The sequence below is a fragment of the Tachypleus tridentatus genome, chromosome 7 (assembly GCF_004210375.1).
Source record: "Tachypleus tridentatus isolate NWPU-2018 chromosome 7, ASM421037v1, whole genome shotgun sequence".
Lineage (NCBI taxonomy): Eukaryota > Metazoa > Arthropoda > Merostomata > Xiphosura > Limulidae > Tachypleus > Tachypleus tridentatus.
This window is the reverse complement of record NC_134831.1, coordinates 95100531-95118943: the sequence shown is the minus strand read 5'-3', so window position 1 is coordinate 95118943 and position 18413 is coordinate 95100531. Positions and strand designations below refer to the sequence as shown.

Here is an 18413-nt window from a genome sequence, read left to right as displayed (position 1 = left end):
AAATGCTTTGGTCACTTGTTTACATAGAACTTGGTATTTCAAGAACAAATCTTATGGTTATTTGTTTACTTATAACTTCGTATTTCAGTAAAAAGTCCTTAAATATTGTAAAAGTATTCATTTCTTATACAAGAATATATTACCTTCAGAATAGTTAACATCAAGAGAGCTAAGTCTATTGTTGTTTTGTCAATTAAACATCGTAAAAACGTTCTCATAATAACTATACAATATAATACAATATATATACAATGACACTCTAGTGTTTCGTTTATTTAATATTTATATCCATTCTTGTTATTATTAATTGTTATCAAATATTTATAAAGATTTTTGCTATTATTAGTTGTTATTCTAATACTTTTTAACGATTTTTGGTGTTACTAGTTGTTATTAATAAATAGTTTATATATTCTAATTATACAAGAACAATTATAATTGAGATAGTACTAAAATCTGTGTTTATCTCTTATTACAGCTACTAACCCCACCTGTGACTGTCAACTCGCGTGGATTATTCCTTACATAAACAAAGTTGGAATTGGTGGAGGTAAAGTCCGACCTTTATTATGTTTTGGAAAACCTCTCTTTCATCTTACAGTTGAAGACTTTAACTGTTAGCCTGAGAAACGAGAGAAAAACAAGTTTTGGGCTCTGTAATGATTTAGAAATATATATAATTTTTAATTTTCTGAATATCTTCATGTTTCTTCAATTATTTTCTTAACATTTTGAGAATCAATGTACCAATCTAATAATTATTTTATCGTTGTTATCTTGGACACAATTGAAAAATTTTAAATCTCTACTTGTAATAGTGATAATAAAGGCTAGATGGAGCCACTACATGAGTGATTTTTTTTTCGATAAAACTATAAACGTTGCTCTATTTTATTTACAACTGAACCATACGTTTCTAACATTTACTGCTACGGCTTATTTACACGTGATATGACAGAGTCTAACACAATATCCCAATAATAAATGTTTCAAACATAAACTGTGAGTAATCAATCACTATTATATCGATACTTCACTATTTAATCACATAACTTAGATCGTGAAAGTTTAGTGCTGTAAAAATAAACACTCGTGATAAAGCTTTGTACTGTAAAATGTTATTAAATATTTATCATTAAAAATCTAATCTAACATTTGGTATTTTATTAACAATAAGAGATATGAAAACATAAAAAAATGTTTCTATTTTGTATGAGGACCGTATTAAATATAAATCTTTCTTCTCCACCTTAGAGACGCCACCTACCTAGAACAAAACTAATTAACTAAATATAACTTAAAACACATCTTCCAGTGATTCTGATGAACTCAGTGTATCTGAATACACTAACCTGTTTTAAGATTACGATTACTTAAGTATTCGTATTTTCTTCTTTCTATTAAACCATAAGATGTAAAGGATCACGTTTGTGTTCGAAGAAATCCAGGGTTCGTTATTCCGTGATGGTAACACACTATGCAGCTATACGATTAAAAACACAAACTTCAAGATGTTATTATTTTAACAATACCACATTGGACTCTTTAATTTGACTATCGAATTTTGTTTGATTGGTTTGTTTTGTTTTGAATTTCAAGCAAAGTCTTAAGAGGAATATCTCAGGTAGCCATCCATAATTTAGCAGTATGAAACTAAAGGAAAGGCAGTCATCACCACCCACCGCCAACTCTTGGGCTACTGTTTTACCAATGAATAGTGGGATTGACTGTCCGGTTATAACGCCCCCATATCTGAAAGGAAGAACATATTTAGTGTGACTAGTATTTGAACACGTCCATTCAATATTTTACTTTTAAAAATATCAGTGACTTTATTAGTGTGTAAACTTAAAATATGCTCATACTTTTGTGTTAGAGTTTTTATCGAGAAAAAAAAGAAACGTTTTGAAGAAACTCGAACGTAGTTTCCTGTGATTCTTTTGGTTTTAACTTAAATTTTAAACTGAGATGAATAACTTTATGGATCGCCACTGTCCACACAAACATTTTTTTTCTTGACTCGTAATCTGATGGTCAGAGGCTCGAATTCCCATCACATGCTCGCTCTTTCAGGTGTGGGGTCGTTATAATGTGTCGATCAATCTCACTATTCGTAGGTAAAAGAGTAGCCCAAGAGTTGGCGGTGGGTGGTGACGACCAGGTGCCTTCCCTCTAGTCTTACACTGCTAAATTATGTACGGCTAGCGCAGATGGCCCTCGTGTAGTTTTGCGCGAAATTCAAAACAAACAAACTTCTCACGTTTGTTCAAATTCATTTAAAAAAATAAAAAGAGCAACTATACCTATTAACAAGGCTACTAGATGGCAGGGCATTACACCTTTGCGAGCTTGCTGTACAAATTTACTAAGAACGTGCTTTGGACCTCACATATACGGGCTGTCTTATGGAAGACATACAAAAAAAAGCATTATACTCGCTAAATATGTAGTTTTAGTTAATTATAAAACTTTAATTTTGTTCAAGGAACTGTTTAATCGGGTTAAGTTTCTTTATAGAACACATTATCCGATGATTAAGCAATTCTACAATGTTTAATATATCATAAGAGTGAAAAACTGAGCGACACTCATCACATTTTCCCAGACCTCAAACCCCTACTTTTAGCGTTGTAAATCTGAGGACTTACCACTATACCAGCTGGGGACGTCCATTTATTAAAAACAATCCATGCTGTAGGAATACCAGTATTCAATTCGTAGTAAACAAGATACGAAAAAAAAAATCCACAGCTGAACGAACACGAAGCACTGAGAACTTAGCTAAGAATCCAGACAGATTTTTATAATTATTTTTGTCTTGTGTACCCCACGTTCTATAGACATTTTTATTTTAGACTCCCCTAGATATCTTCTAATGAAATGGATGGAAGCAGTACAACATATTTTACACTACATTAGACTGGTGTATTTAAAGACGGTTTACATTGTTTAGACTGTAATATTTATATGAATGTTACTCATTATTAGCTATTTCAAAGCAGTAGATCATGTTCGCCCCTTCTTAACATTACATTATAACGAAATTAACAATGCGTTTTGATTTTAAAATATTATTGGTTGTGCTTTCATCTTGCAATGTGTCAATGATTTCGATATCTGTGGTGAGCAGAACACACGTAGCTCTTTGTGGTTCATTTCAAACAAATGGACAAAGTCATTCAACTGTTGTTTCTATATTTTTTTTTGCAGGGATTAAGGTTCGACACATATTATCAGTAAGATTCACGAACCTCCTATACGTGATTAAAACAACACAAGAAAAATATATCGTTTATTGGATTTATCTTTTAACTTTTAACAGATAATTTACGGATGCTGATCCACATACCGAACAGAGACATAATGTGAATTAAAATCATGTTCGTTTTTAGGATTGTCTTTTTGCTTTTTCATTTGGTCTCTCAGAAAACGAGAAGACGTGTCAGAGTTTGGGGTAAGGCGTGGACTAGAGTTAACTGTACCAATACAGTGAATTTAAGGATTCGTGATTCACGTCTCATAATCGTGTCATAGTTTGGGGTAAGGCGTGGACTACAGGTAAATGTACCAATACAGTGAATTTAAGGATTCGTGATTCACGTCTCATAAACGTGTCACAGTTTGGGGTAAGGCGTAGACTACAGGTAAATGTACCAATACAGTGAATTTAAGGATTCGTGATTCACGTCACATAAACGTGTCACAGTTTGGGGTAAGGCGTGGACTACAGGTAAATGTACCAATACAGTGAATTTAAACGTGTCATTCGTAATTCACGTCCACATAAACGTGTCACAGTTTGGGGTAAGGCGTGGACTACAGATAAATGTACCAATACAGTGAATTTAAGGATTCGTGATTCACGTCCCATAAACGTGTCACAGTTTGGGGTAAGGCGTGGACTACAGGTAAATGTACCAATACAATGAATTTAAGGATTCGTGATTCACGTCTCATAAACGTGTCACAGTTTGGGGTAAGGCGTGGACTACAGGTAAATGTACCAATACAGTGAATTTAAGGATTCGTGATTCACGTCTCATAAACGTGTCACAGTTTGGGGTAAGGCGTGGACTACAGATAAATGTACGAATACACTGAATTTAAGGATTCGTGATTCACGTCTCATAAACGTGTCACAGTTTGGGGCTGTGCATGGTCTCCTCATAAAGATGCCGGCACAGTGGATTCAAAGATTCGTGGTTTATATATTTTAAGTGTATCACTGCTTGAAGCCGGGCGTAACTCTCTAATAAGTTTGCCGAAACAGTAAATTCAATGGCTCACGGTTCTCGCCTCCTTGCCGCCCAAACGTACCTGGCACGTGGGAACACTGAATGCGTTACAAGAGTAAAAACTAAATCTCACAGTTTGACCAGACACGAATAACCCAAGAGTTAGCGGTCAGTACTGCTTTTCCTTGAGTCTGTCATTTCAAAATTATGAATGATTATCTACAGGCAGTCGTTTTGTAGTTTTGCATTAAATTCGAGAGCAAACAAACGAAAGTAACAGTTTCTAGTCACTTGTGACTGTAGTAACAGTTTCTAGTCACTTGTGACTGTCGTAAATATTTTCATCTCCGATATTGTTTGATAAGCCTCACTCCTCGAAACATTAAATGTTTTAATATATAAAACCACGTTTTTCAACACGTTGCATTTTCTGTATTTGTCTTGTAGGGTTCAATGCTCTGAAATTTATAGACCCGTAGCCAGGATATGACAAGTAATCGAGAGGGATCCTCATATGGTTTATCACCTATAATCAGCGTATGACTCGTCACTTTAAAAAGTTACAGGTTCCTAGAAAGGGTATGAAAAGTAAAGTATGGTGGAGAGTTCTTATATGATTCAATGCCCCTAGCCAATGTATGACAGGTGTGGGTTCTCTCTCCAGACTTTAGTGTTTGTTACCAAACAAGCATAAGTCACTAACATGGCTTTATGTAAATCCATTTCACTCTATCAAAACTAATTTGACCCTGTAGGTCAGCAGTCACTTTATATCCTTAAATTCGGAGCTCAGTCCTCCCTTGTGGACAGAGTTCTTTATAGTACTTTGTGTAATCTTCAATAAGAAAAAACAACGAAAACAGTTTGGATGGTGTTATTTAGGTATTTTCGTCGTATTTATGGTGTCACTGATGGACGAAACGTTTTATACACTAAAAAAGATATTCTCTGAAATACTTATGTTAATTATGAAACTGACCCTGAGGTCCTGAAGCCTAAAACCCTTTTTCCCATCCTTTTCTTTTCAAACATTAAATTGTCGGTATGTTTCGCTTTTCTTCACTTTCTTTGGACAAGCCACAGATTACAATCCGAAATATTTCGAGTTTATATTTGTTGTCTTATAACAGAAGAGAAGTTTTCAAACAACAGAGCTGTCTGTAATGTCAGATAACCGGATAACTTATTCGTTTAACTTGTTATTGACCACTACTTGTCAAAAATGTATCTGAAACAATCAACTTGTCAATGACGAATCTAAAACAACCTACTTGTCAACGATATATCTAAAACAATCTATATGTCAATGGTCTATCAAAAAAAAAAAAAAAAACTGCTGGTCAATAACGTACCTAAAACAATCTACTTGTCAGTGACGAATGTAAAACATTCTACATGACAATAAAATATCTTCAATGACGTATACATGTGGTTTTTAACAGGTTTATATTGTAACAACAATGATCTGATAGAGTTTTACAAGTCAAAGATACTTAAAGTGATGTGAAGGGATTCTCAACAAGACCAGGCTACATAAAGTGATCTGATGGGATTCTCAACAAGACCAGGCTACATAAAGTGATCTGATGGGATTCTCAACAAGACCAGGCTACATAAAGTGGTCTGATGGGATTATCAACAAGACCAGGCTACATAAAGTGGTCTGATGGGATTCTCAACAAGACCAGGCTACATAAAGTGATATGATGGGATTTTCAACGAGACTAGGTTACATAAAGTGGTCTGATGGGATTCTCAACGAGACTAAGCTACAAAAAGTGATCTGATGGGATTCTCAACAAGACTAAGCTACAAAAAGTGATCTGACGGGATTACCAACGAGACTAAGCTACAAAAAGTGATCTGACGGGATTACCAACGAGACTAGGTTACTTTAAGTGGTCTGATGGGATTCTCAACGAGACTATGCTACATAAAGTGGTCTGATGGGATTCTCAACGAGACTATGCTACATAAAGTGGTCTGATGGGATTCTCAACGAGACTATGTTACACAAAGTGGTCTGATGGGATTCTCAACGAGACTATGCTACATAAAGTGGTCTGATGGGATTTTCAACGAGACTAGGCTACATAAAGTGATCTGATGGGATTCTCAACGAGACTATGCTACATAAAGTGGTCTGATGGGATTCTCAACGAGACTATGCTGCATAAAGTGGTCTGATGGGATTCTCAACGAGACTATGCTACATAAAGTGGTCTGATGGGATTCTCAACGAGACTATGTTACATAAAGTGGTCTGATGGGATTCTCAACGAGACTATGCTACATAAAGTGGTCTGATGGGATTCTCAACGAGACTATGCTACATAAAGTGGTCTGATGGGATTCTCAACGAGACTAGGCTACATAAAGTGGTCTGATGGGATTTTCAACGAGACTAGGCTACATAAAGTGATCTGATGGGATTATCAACGAGACTATGCTACATAAAGTGATCTGATGGGATTATCAACGAGACTAGGTTACATAAAGTGGTCTGATGGGATTCTCAACGAGACTAGGTTACCTAAAGTGGTCTGATTGGATCTCAACGAGACTATGCTACATAAAGTGGTCTGATGGGATTATCAACGAGACTATGCTTCATAAAGTGGTCTGATGGGATTCTTAACGAGACTATGTTACATAAAGTGGTCTGATGGGATTCTCAACGAGACTAAGCTACATGAAGTGGTCTGATGGGATTATCAACGAGACTAAGCTACATAAAGTGGTCTGATGGGATTAACAACGAGACAAAGCTACATAAAGTGGTCTGATGGGATTAACAACGAGACCAGGCAACATAAAGAGGTCTAATGGGATTAACAGTTGTGAGTTCTATATTTTTCCTTTGTTTGTGTTATCTGATTGGATTCCCATGAAATAAACAAATTTTACTCCTGTTGATATTGTATCATGGGATTCCCAACACATATAATAAACACATTTTGCTCCTGTTGGTATTGTATCATGGGATTCCCAACACATACAATAAACACATTTTGCTCCTGTTGGTATTGTATCATGGGATTCCCAACACATATTATAAACACATTTTGCTCCTGTTGGTATTGTATCATGGGATTCCCAACACATACAATTCTGAAACGTACTCCTTTCGAAAGTTGGTGTTATATCATAGGTTTCGCAATACAATTCTGAGACCTACGTCTTACCTATGGTGGTTTTATCTGATGGGATTCGCACTACGGGGACAACAGTGAACGCTTAGGAAAAGCCGAGTTTTGACTCACAAGGTCTGGTATTCGTAAAGCGATGCTATCTAAAGACCCAGGTTGGGCTGACTTAACACTGCAGTGTATTTACTGCAGTATCTCTTTTAGTTTTCGCTAAAGAAGATATTTTTAAACCAGACCTATGAGTACTGAGCTTAATAAGACATACATGTTTCCCTGCTGTTCCATCCGTACCCCTCAACATAACGTTACGTCTTCTTTTCTACCATTCGAACGTAACATGATATCCTCCTAAAATAGCCTCAATAAAGAATTGGTTAACAGAGAAAGAACCAGATGGTTACCACGAGAACGTTGATGTTAAATTCTTCTTCGTGGCACAGCCGTATGTCTGCACACTTACAACGCTAGAATCCAGGTTTCGATACCCGTGGTAGACATAGCTCAGATAGCCCATTCTGTTTTTTTGTACTTAATCACAAGACAAATAAACAGAATTCAATAAGGGAATTTATCTGTATTAAGTACTATCATTATCTTAAGCTCTGTCAGAATAGCTATAAAACGGCATTTCTAATTGGATAACAATAGAAGAAAGAGAAAGACATATTGTTTGAAGCTTCAAAAGGTTCTCTAAACACCCTGATACATAGAAAACAAAATAACGTGTCTTTACAAGTAGCCCTCAAGTGACTCAGCAGTAAATCTCAACATCGGAGCAGAGAAACATCATTGTGCAGCTTAATACTTAATAAAAACCCAATAAGAAACCTTTATTGGTCGTTCACAGCAATTTTTATTTGACAAAGCAAGGTGCCAAAACTTTCTAAGTTAACTATATAAAAAATAAATAAGTTTTTTTTCTTTCTCTACGAACGAATAATCAACCCAATGCAGCAAATGATTTTTTGTTTTTGTGCAAAAGAAAGCGTGATGACAGATATATACCAGCACAAATAAACACATTTATATATTTATACAGTTTTACAACTTGTTAACTAACGCAAAGAGTTTCCGAAATCCAACGACAAACAAAACGCTGCCAGGATTTACTGGAGGTTTATTCTACATACTGTACTTTATTTTGGAGGGTTCCATGTTTTTGTTACAAGTCGAAATACAGAATAGGTTTTTGTTATTATTTCCAAAAATTCCAGCTAGGTTTAAAATATGCTGAAGACCTTATCTGGACAAACATATTCAAGAGTAAGGTTTAAAATATTCTGGTAAGCTGAAGACCTTATCTGGACAAACATATTCAAGGGTAAGGTTTATGTCTTTTTATCATAAACATAGGAGAGGTTTCCATTGTAGTTTTCTATGTAAGAACTTTTCATACCTCAAATATAGACGAAACCTTCCCAATTTATTTTAAACATAAGATACCTTGTATTTTAATATAAACACATCAAACCTTTCCAATCCGTGATGACGAGAGAGCACACTTGTAGAGAAAAATATATATGTAAAAACTGCTGGTATGGGTAGAGAAATCACTATGTAGAGGAGCGAACAACGTTTCGACCTTCTTCGGTCATCGTCAGTTTCACAAAGAAAGAAAGAGGTAATTGACCGATAGCTGATCACATGTTTGAATGCGGTTGTGTAATTGAGTGTAGGAATGTAGAGGGCGTGCTTAGATGTTTGATTATATTTATTAATATAGGTATAAAGGTGTTCCTTTGTATTGGTTTATTTTGGGCTTTAGTTGTTGTATAAGCCCGCCCTCTACATTTCTACGCTCAATTACACAACCGCCTTCAAACACATGGTCAGTTATCGGTCAGTTACCTCTTTCTTTCTTTGTGAACCTGACGATGACCGAAGAAGGTCGAAACGTTGTTCGCTCCTCTACATAGAGTTTTCTCCATCCATACCATCCGTTTTTACATATATAAACCTTTCCAATGTAATTTAAACATGAAAGACCTTGTACACAGATAGCCCATTGTGTAGCTTTATGCTTAATTCAAAACAACAACAACTTTATTATAAACAAACAAACCTTTCCATTGTATTTTAAACATAAAACACCTTGTACTTTATTATGAATATAACAAACTTGCCAGTGTATTCTAAACATGAGAGACCTTGTATGTTACTATAAATATCAGGAATCTTTACTTTGACATGTTCACTGAAGCAAGGGTTCGATTCTCCTCGGTGGGATCCGCAGATAGCCCAATGTGGCTTTACTATAAGAAAACACAGACACTGAAGACTTTTATTCTATTCATGACTAAACGTACAGTGAAACCAGAGGATGGTTTATAATCTCTTATGAATGTAGATTTTTCCATTGTTCTCTGGATGTATATCTTGTTTGATTTTTGAAACAGGAAAGCTTGCTGTGGTATTTTAAGTTAAGGGTATTCTTTGTGTTCTAACTACACCAAAGCTTTCTTTGTGATCCCTTATCCATCAGATTAGTGACCTTATCTATCGTTGTAATTTCACCATCTGTTGAATAAGATGTATTACTTCATTTTCTAACCAAATACAAGAGTCCAGAGATCTTGTAGCGTCTACAGATACGTGTGGTCCATATTAACAGCCTTAAAAATATAAATAAATAACAAACTGTCTTCTCGCCCTGGCATGACCTGGCGCTTAGAGCGATCGATTCGCAACCTGCGAGTCGCGGGTTCGAATTCCGTCGATATCCATTTCAGCTATGAGAAGGTTATATGTTGCTATAAATCCCACTTTTTGTCAGTAAAGAGTAGCCTAAGAGTTGGCGGTGGGTGATGGGGACTGGCTGCCTTTCCTCTAAACTATCACTTCTAAATTAGGGACAGTTAGGGCAGATAAACCTCGAGTGGCTTTGTACGATGCCCGCCAGTGACTCAACAGTAAGTCAACAGCTTCCAATTCTAAAAAAATTTGTTTAGATACCCAATGGTGGGCAGTGTGCAGATAGCCCCTTGTGTAACAACAACCAAACAACACAGCTTTCACGACTTAAATAAAACAAACGAAATAACATTTTTGTCTTCTTCTGCCATCATCAAATCGAAATGATACAGTAAGTATTTCATCTGCACTGTTCAAGGACGTAAAAACTAAATACTGTATATAATATATTTATATATAACCACAGAGCATAAAAATCACTGGTACCGGAATAGAGAAGATATTAATGATATAAATAAACGACCTTGTAGCACCAGAAGCTTTGTGCGGTCAGTTTCAGTTCGTATTTTAGTAAACGCTCCTAAGAAACCGTAAAGCGAAGCGTTGCGTGTCTAAATAAATAACAACAACGTTTTGGCGTTATAAGAACGTTTATTTCTAGCATTCAGCCGACTTAGCAGTTTTTTTCTGAAGTATTTTTTTTCCTTGTGCCGGGGTAAGACTTGTTTATGCTCTTCACGAAATTGGAACAAAAAGAAAGATAAACGTTTTTTGTTTTTTTTTTTTTACAGATGACCCCTGTAGAAAGAGAAAGTTATCAACACGTTTGTTTTTAGCTTTAGGACTAAAATCTATTTTTGTACCTCGTCAGAGAGCACGGGTGTATTTATACTTTCTGTATTATATCATTTGTTTGTTTCGAATTTCGCGCAAAGCTATACGAGGGCTATCTGCACTAGACGTCCCTAATTTTACACTGTATAACTAGAGTGAATGCAGCTAGTCATCACCACCCACCGCCAACTCTTGGGCTACTCTTTTAGCAACAAATAGTGAGATTGACTGTCAACATTATCAAGTCCCCATGGCTGAAAGGACGAGCATGTTTGGTATAAGGGGATTCGAACCCGCGACCCTCAGAATACTTGTGACCCTGAATCGAGCCCCTGAGCTTCATTTTAACGCTGAGCAATAGGGTGGTGTCTACGTCAATAAAAGAAAAAAATGCTCTTTAAGATTTATAACACAAAAAACAAGATTAAGAGATTAGCCTGAAAAGATAAACTATTCTTTGTTACTCGATTTAACCCAAGCAATTCCAGAAGAAATAAATTACTTTAATAAGAGCGCTAAGCCTACTTGGTCTTTAGTTTTCAAGGGAAACATCATAATATTCAGTTTATAAATACGTTTCTCGTCTGAAGCATCGTACACCCCTGGTGGTAGAATATGATAATTATTACAACGTTTGGAACGTTTTCAATTCTAAGTTTAGCTTGCCCTTGTAACCCTCTGGTATCAAGAACTCCATCTCTCCTCCAGATGAAGAGAAATTATGTCAATTTGTCTCTAAGAATCCGATGTACGTAGAAACATTCGAAAGTTCAAATTTTGTATCATTAACCGAAATATATTTATCATATTTGATATAATTTACGGTAAAATATAATAAAACGTTCCTTTTTTAAAAGTATTTTAAAGAACCAACGTGTACATGGATATAAAGCTTTTTTTTATTATTAGCTAGGATGGTTTAGTGGTAATTTATTGGGCTAAGGATCAGAAAGTCCAGCTTTCAAACTCACAACATACTAGTGAACATGGTCCCACGTTTCGCACCATTATCTATGGTACATTACGTAAATTACAGCTAGCTCCGTTATTTAGTTTATAGTAGTAGTGCCTGGGGTGGCTTCTGCTGGCACCTTGATTTCCCTACATTCAGCAGTTCTAAACTAATTGTCTCTGACCTACAATTTATCCCATGTGTTCCATCATCAACTTAAAAATGTTGTTTGTTTTGTTTGTTTGTTTTTGAATTTCTCACAAAGCTACTTGAGGGCTATCTGTGCTAGCCGTCCCTAATTTAGCAGTGTAAGACTAGAGTGAAGGCAACTAGTCATTACCACCCACCGCCTACTCCTGGGCTACTCTTTTACGAACAAATAATGGGATTGACCGTCACATTATAACACCCCATGGCTAAAAGGGTGAGTAGGTTTGGTGCGACGGGGATGCGAACCCGCGACCCTCAAATGACGAGTTGCACGCCTTAACACGCTTGGCCATCTCGGGCCCTTAAAACTATTATTACCTAGCATTTTTCCAAGATAACATATGGCCAACTAGCAGCCATCTAGTTCTTCAAGGCTGTCCATGTACACTCACCCGAGAGAGAATATAAAAACTTATATCACTCTTCATGTTTAAAGAATTCAACAAATCCCCTTGTAAAGTCCCGTAAAGTATTGGATTTCGTAACTGTCAACAATAACTCATTCTGTAAGCTAATCTCCCTATTGTAAAAATAAATATGGAGTCCAGCTTGTCTTTTTTGAAATCTTAACTTTGAATTTCTCTCGCCTTTAGAATGCAACACAGAGAAATAAGAAACGTTTATCCTATTCCGCCCGATAACCTAGTAAACTTTAATAATCACACTTCTTTATTTCGTTTTCAAATATATATAAAGAGAGAGAAGCCTAAAAATATCCAACATCTTATTAAGAGAGAGAAGCCTAAAAATATCCAACATCTTATTAAGAGAGAGAAGCCTAAAAATATCCAACATCTTATTAATGTCGTCATCAAATGCCATTAATTTACGATTAATTACAGTATCAACGTAATTAATGCACGTGAATATAAAAAGATAAAGACCCAATTATTGATTCTTGAGGCCTATACTAGTGACAAGGGTCCAGTTTGACTGGACTTCAGTTATAACAGCTTCTTTCCTTCTCCCATCCAACCATTTAATGATACAACTAACTAGCCTTTGTCCAGTCTCTACTGACGCGATTTTAACTAATCTTTAACGTGGAGTTTTATCAAAAGTCTTTTCAAAGCCAAATTACACCACTTTTATACTCTATTTATCGTCCAGATATTAAATAATGTAATCGGTAAAGAATAATAGATTAGTAAAAAAATATTTCAATTTGGTGAATTTGTTGGAGAGTAGGTCAAAGTAGAAATTTGTCTTTAAACAGAAAGAGCTAGGACAATTCTGTTTTCCTCTCATCTATAAATAGCTTTTGGTTGTGATGTTAAACCCAACTGGCAACTTGAAAACCTATTATAAAACGATAGGAAACGTGTTCTTTACACCACAATAGTTTATTTATATAGATTTCGTCTGCAGTACTATCTTAGGACTAACTAGTCCTAGTTAACTTACATACGGTTTTCTCTATTATAATTTATCGATATAATCACCTGGATATTTGACAGTTATTGTTGTTATATGAAAACTATCATCATTATAGTGAACTTTATTAATAAACAATTATACAATATAAATATAATTTGTTTCTAGCTTTATGCATTTTAGGGCAGCATTATGATATAGACATAATAACTTAAAGAAGGCAATTAGTTAATACTGTCAACATGAAAAACTTCTGGGGCCTTGTTTTTAAAGCGAAACCACAATGGGTTATCTGCTGTGTAAACCGTTGGGAATCAAACCCAGAGTTTTAGTTTTACCACAGACTTACCGCTGTTCCACCGGGTGAACTTATGAGAAGTGGGATCAGCACGGTGTGCTTGAATGACAATGTGCTGAAATTTCGATTAATAAATATGTTGTCAATATACAGATGTTTATTGATTTATTTTAGAGCAAAGCCACATTGGACCATTTGCAATGTCCACCGCTGGGAATCGAACCCCGCGTTTTAACTTTGTAAGTATGTAAACTTATCGTCACTGTTCATTCTAACATAGGACCATAGAGAAGTCAATTATACATATATATATACATATGTATCTATGTACATTCACCAAATTCTAGACAGATATCTGTCACACGTTTGTTTTACTGGACGTGACCTTGTGTTTAGTGTGTCGGAACTGTAAATCCAAGAGTTCACTTTCGTATCCTGTTACAGCAGAACGGTTCGAATATACTTTTTGGCGGCTTTGCAAAAACATTTGAACAATTATTTGTTTGTTTTAGCGCAAAAGACACATTGGGTCCATCTTCTCTGTTCACTGTAGGGTATCGAGCCCTGGATTTGAGAGTCCATAAACGTACCACTGATTCACTGGGAAACATTTAAAACAAACAAATTATTATCTGCTTTCGTTTTTTTAAATTAATGTCAGTCTCCCAAAGATTTGCACAAAACTGAAAACATTTATTTTTATTGGGTTTTAAACTATAAACAAACCTTTTCCTTCGCAAATTTTAAATTTCTTCTTCAAATCAAACTTCCCGAAATCAATCTTTACTGTAGCAAGGGTTAAATTTCTACATTACCAACTGAAACAAACCTCTTTAAGTTCGAGGCATAGATATCGAGATAAGTGAGAAAACAGTGAACGGTTTCGAAATACTTAAATAAAAAATAATCTTAACGTATATATTTTCAACGTGATTTTTTTATAAAACACTGATTTTCTAGTGAGCAATATAAAAAGAAAAGTCAATTATTTGAAGTGCTCGAGTTTCGGACCTCGTTTGAAAACATTAATACTTTTGTACGTCAGCCTGTGGGCTAACGATTGAACCAAAACAAACAAAGCGAGATAGAATACATCTTACTACAATCATTTGACGGTGTGCGAAAATCCCAAGTCAATTTCAAAAGTAAACACGAAAAAGATCGTTTAATTAAGTACTATGAAAATTTGCGTGAAAATATTGAACTTGAGCTAACCCTTTTCTGCTTCATTTACCTGAAAATTAAGAAAGCGCTGTATTTAGCGCCATCTATAACAGAGATTATTTCCACTTGGATATAAACCAAGTAGGCCCGGCATGGCCAGGTGGTTAAGGCACTCGACTCGCGAGTTTGAATCCCCGTTACACCAAACATGCTCGCCCTTTCAGCCGTGGGAGCATTATAATGTGACGGTCAATCCCACTATTCGTTGGTAAAAGAGTAGCCCAAGAGTTGGAAGTATGTGGTGATGACTAGCTGCCTTCGTAAAGCGAAGGTCTTACACTGCTCAATTAGGTACGGCTAGCGCAAATAACCCTCGAGTAGCTTTGCACGAAATTCGAAAAGAAACAAACAAACAAAAAACAAGTAAGAAAAATACCTTCGGAGTCTCTTATAGTTTCAATACTCATCCTTTATTTTATTTTTCTAAGGTTACAATACACTTTTGTTTGATTATTACAATTAAAGATAAAATTTTATCACTGTTTTTCTAAGATTCATCAAAAAAGGTTTGACTCCGATTATATACTGTATGAAAGGTAATTTTTGTTCAGCCAAGAATACAAAGAACTTTCCTTCACATCAATGCCACTAGAGGACGCTACTATAGTAGGCACAATGTGTAAATTAAATATTACAAGGCCTGTTTTTCATAATATATGTTAATTATTTGTCCTTCGTTTATTTATTTGCATATTTAAAATACATATATATTTTATTCATTTATTTTCAAAGTTCCAGTCGTGTAACCCGTATTGATAAATAATCATTTGGTTTATGAAGACAAGAAACGAAAAACATTTTTGGAAAATTCTCTCAAAATATCCACAAATAATTTATACTATCTATTTGTTTGTTTGTTTTTTTAATTTCGCGCAAAGCTACTCGAGGGCTATCTGTGCTAGCCGTCCGTAATTTAACAGTGTAAGACTAGAGGGAAGGCAGCTAGTCATCACCACCCACCGCCAATTCTTGGGCTACTTTTTTTACCAACGAATAGTGAGATTGGCCGTCACATTACAACGCTCCCACGGTTAAAAGGGCGAGCATGTTTGGCGCGATGGGAAATCGAACCCGCGACCCTCAAATTACGAGTCACACGCCTTAACCCACCTGGTCATGCCGGGCCTTTTATACCGTACAAAGCACGTTTGACAGAAATTAAGAGTGATTCTGTTTAGATGGAAAACTTAGAAAACTTACTATATTTTTATATTATAGCTACAAATAAACGAAATATAACTGTAACTTCAGATAATGTTTTCTATTTCTATCATACAATATGTAAGTGATACTAATGGGTAAAAAGCACCGTATTGAGACGAAGTTCACTTTTAGGCTACTTATGTCTGAAAAACCTGTGTGAAATGGTTAGTTAATATTTGGCATGTATAATTTAAGTTATATTCTACATCCAGCAACAGCTTTTCGCTATGATTGGTCAAGAGTGCATCACGTGCTACGAAACATGATCTCTGTAAAAACCTGTTCTTTAAATACTATCGTACCCTCCGCCTCCCAATGGATCAGCTGTAAGTCAATGGATTCATAACGCTAAAATTCAAGTCTCAACAATACTTGTGGTAGGAAAAGCACAGGTAATAATTGTGTAGCTTTGTGCTAAACAACAAACAAAAAATCACACCCTCCAACAGCAAATGTGTAGGCTTACGGCGATAAAATTCGGGTTACAATACCTTTTGTGTAGCTTTGTGCTTAAACGCATCAAATTGAATAACGTCTTATAACTTATATAAGCAACAAAGACATATTTTTAAAATATACAATATTTCGGAGCTAAATGCGTATTTGTCCTAAGAACGTTTACTATTTGTAATTATAAATTTGACCATTTTTCAGGGAAGAAGGATTTCCATCTCCTAAAAGGGGATGGTGGAGTACAACAATTAGTAAATATTGTAATTACGGCTGAATGTCTGGATTAACTTTCACATATAGCTTTATTTAAAGTTTTGTTTGTTTTTGAATTTCACGCAAAGTCACACGAGGGCTATCTGTGCTAACCATCCATAATTTTACAACGTAAGAACTACTCTTTTACCAACAAATAGTAGAATTGACCGTAACATTATAATGCCCCCACAGTTGAAAGGACGAGCATGTTCGGTATGATGGTGTTTCAAATCTGCGAACCTCGTAGTAGGAGTCGAGTGCCTTAACCATCTGGCCGTGCCTGGCCATTGTTTAAAATTAATTAATATAATTTAAACTTTGATTATATTCGCTGTTTGTATCTTTAACCATGAAATCAGAATCTGCACGTGGGTTTCCAAAACTAATTTCACTTCTTCTGGTCCACTGGTACTGGTATATTTTTTATCCAAAATGGCTCCTGATACAACACATGGACTATCTTTCCATATCAGAGACCCCTAGTGTTTACATGCAGCAATCTCTAATTTATAATTCCTCACCAGAGAGGGAGCAACCAGCCAGAAGCACCTTCCGCCTACACAGCTACACCTAACCAGGATTTATTATCGTGACAATTACAACGTATTCCGCGGCATAATTTGGCACGAGCCTTGGATTTTCCCATCCACCTCCCGACACTCGAATTACTTGGCCACACCCAACGCTTTATAGTCATGTTATTAACTGTTTTTATCACATAACTTTAACCAAAATATTTAATATCTGACATTAGAAAGGAAGTGGTGACTTGAGTGCCTTCCGTTCAAAACGTAATGCAAGTTGATATAATTAGAGTGAAATTATTAGACGAATTTTGTGGTGTTGTTCTTAGTTATCATTGAATATAACTACAGCCACCAAAAAAGATGTAGTTAAGTATTTATCATCAGCTGTTAAACACCAACTGGCTTATATCGTAGGCCTAGTGTTTAGGTCATAGGCTAAACGGCCAGGTCTGGAATTCTGGTAAAACCTTACATTGGCTAAACAACCAGCTCTGGGAGTCTTGTAAAGCCAAGTACATGGACCAAACGACTAGGTCTGGGACTCTGGTAAAGCCCATACATGGACTACATGAACTAAGTCTGGTACTCTTGGGTTTATACCTGTACATGGACTACATGAACTAGGTCTGGTACTCCTGGGATTCTGCCCGTGCATGGGCTACATGAACTAGGTCTGGTACTGCTGGGATTCTTCCCGTGCATGGGCTATACGAACAAGCTCTGGTACTCATGTGGTTCTAGTAAAGCCTGTACATTAGTAAACCCTCTAGTAACCAGTTACGGGACTCCTTGGATTTTAGTAAAGCCGTTCATTATTCTGAATTGCTATCAAACGTATGGCAGAAGATCCATCGCCAAAATTTTTGTCTAGTTAGTTGAACCAAACGACGGAGCTGAAAGTACGGCGTATGTTCAGCAATAGCGGCTCGAACCTTACAATCCACAGCCCGACACGTTATCTACTAGACCAAGTCCAACCCTTTGGTTAAACCAACGAAAGTTTACTTT

At 35.9% G+C, this 18413-nt stretch overlaps 1 protein-coding gene across 2 annotated transcripts in view; it reads left to right on the top strand.

The window, feature by feature from the left end:
- LOC143256235 (uncharacterized) overlaps positions 1–846 on the top strand; it is a 37307-nt gene extending 36461 nt beyond the window's left edge. For both annotated transcript variants that reach the window (XM_076513159.1, XM_076513157.1), the window contains exon 5: positions 479–846. In XM_076513159.1, coding sequence (XP_076369274.1) covers positions 479–621 — 143 coding nt within the window. In that variant the 3' untranslated portion in view covers positions 622–846. The remainder of the gene's footprint in view (positions 1–478) is intronic.
- The last annotated feature ends 17567 nt before the right edge of the window (positions 847–18413 follow it).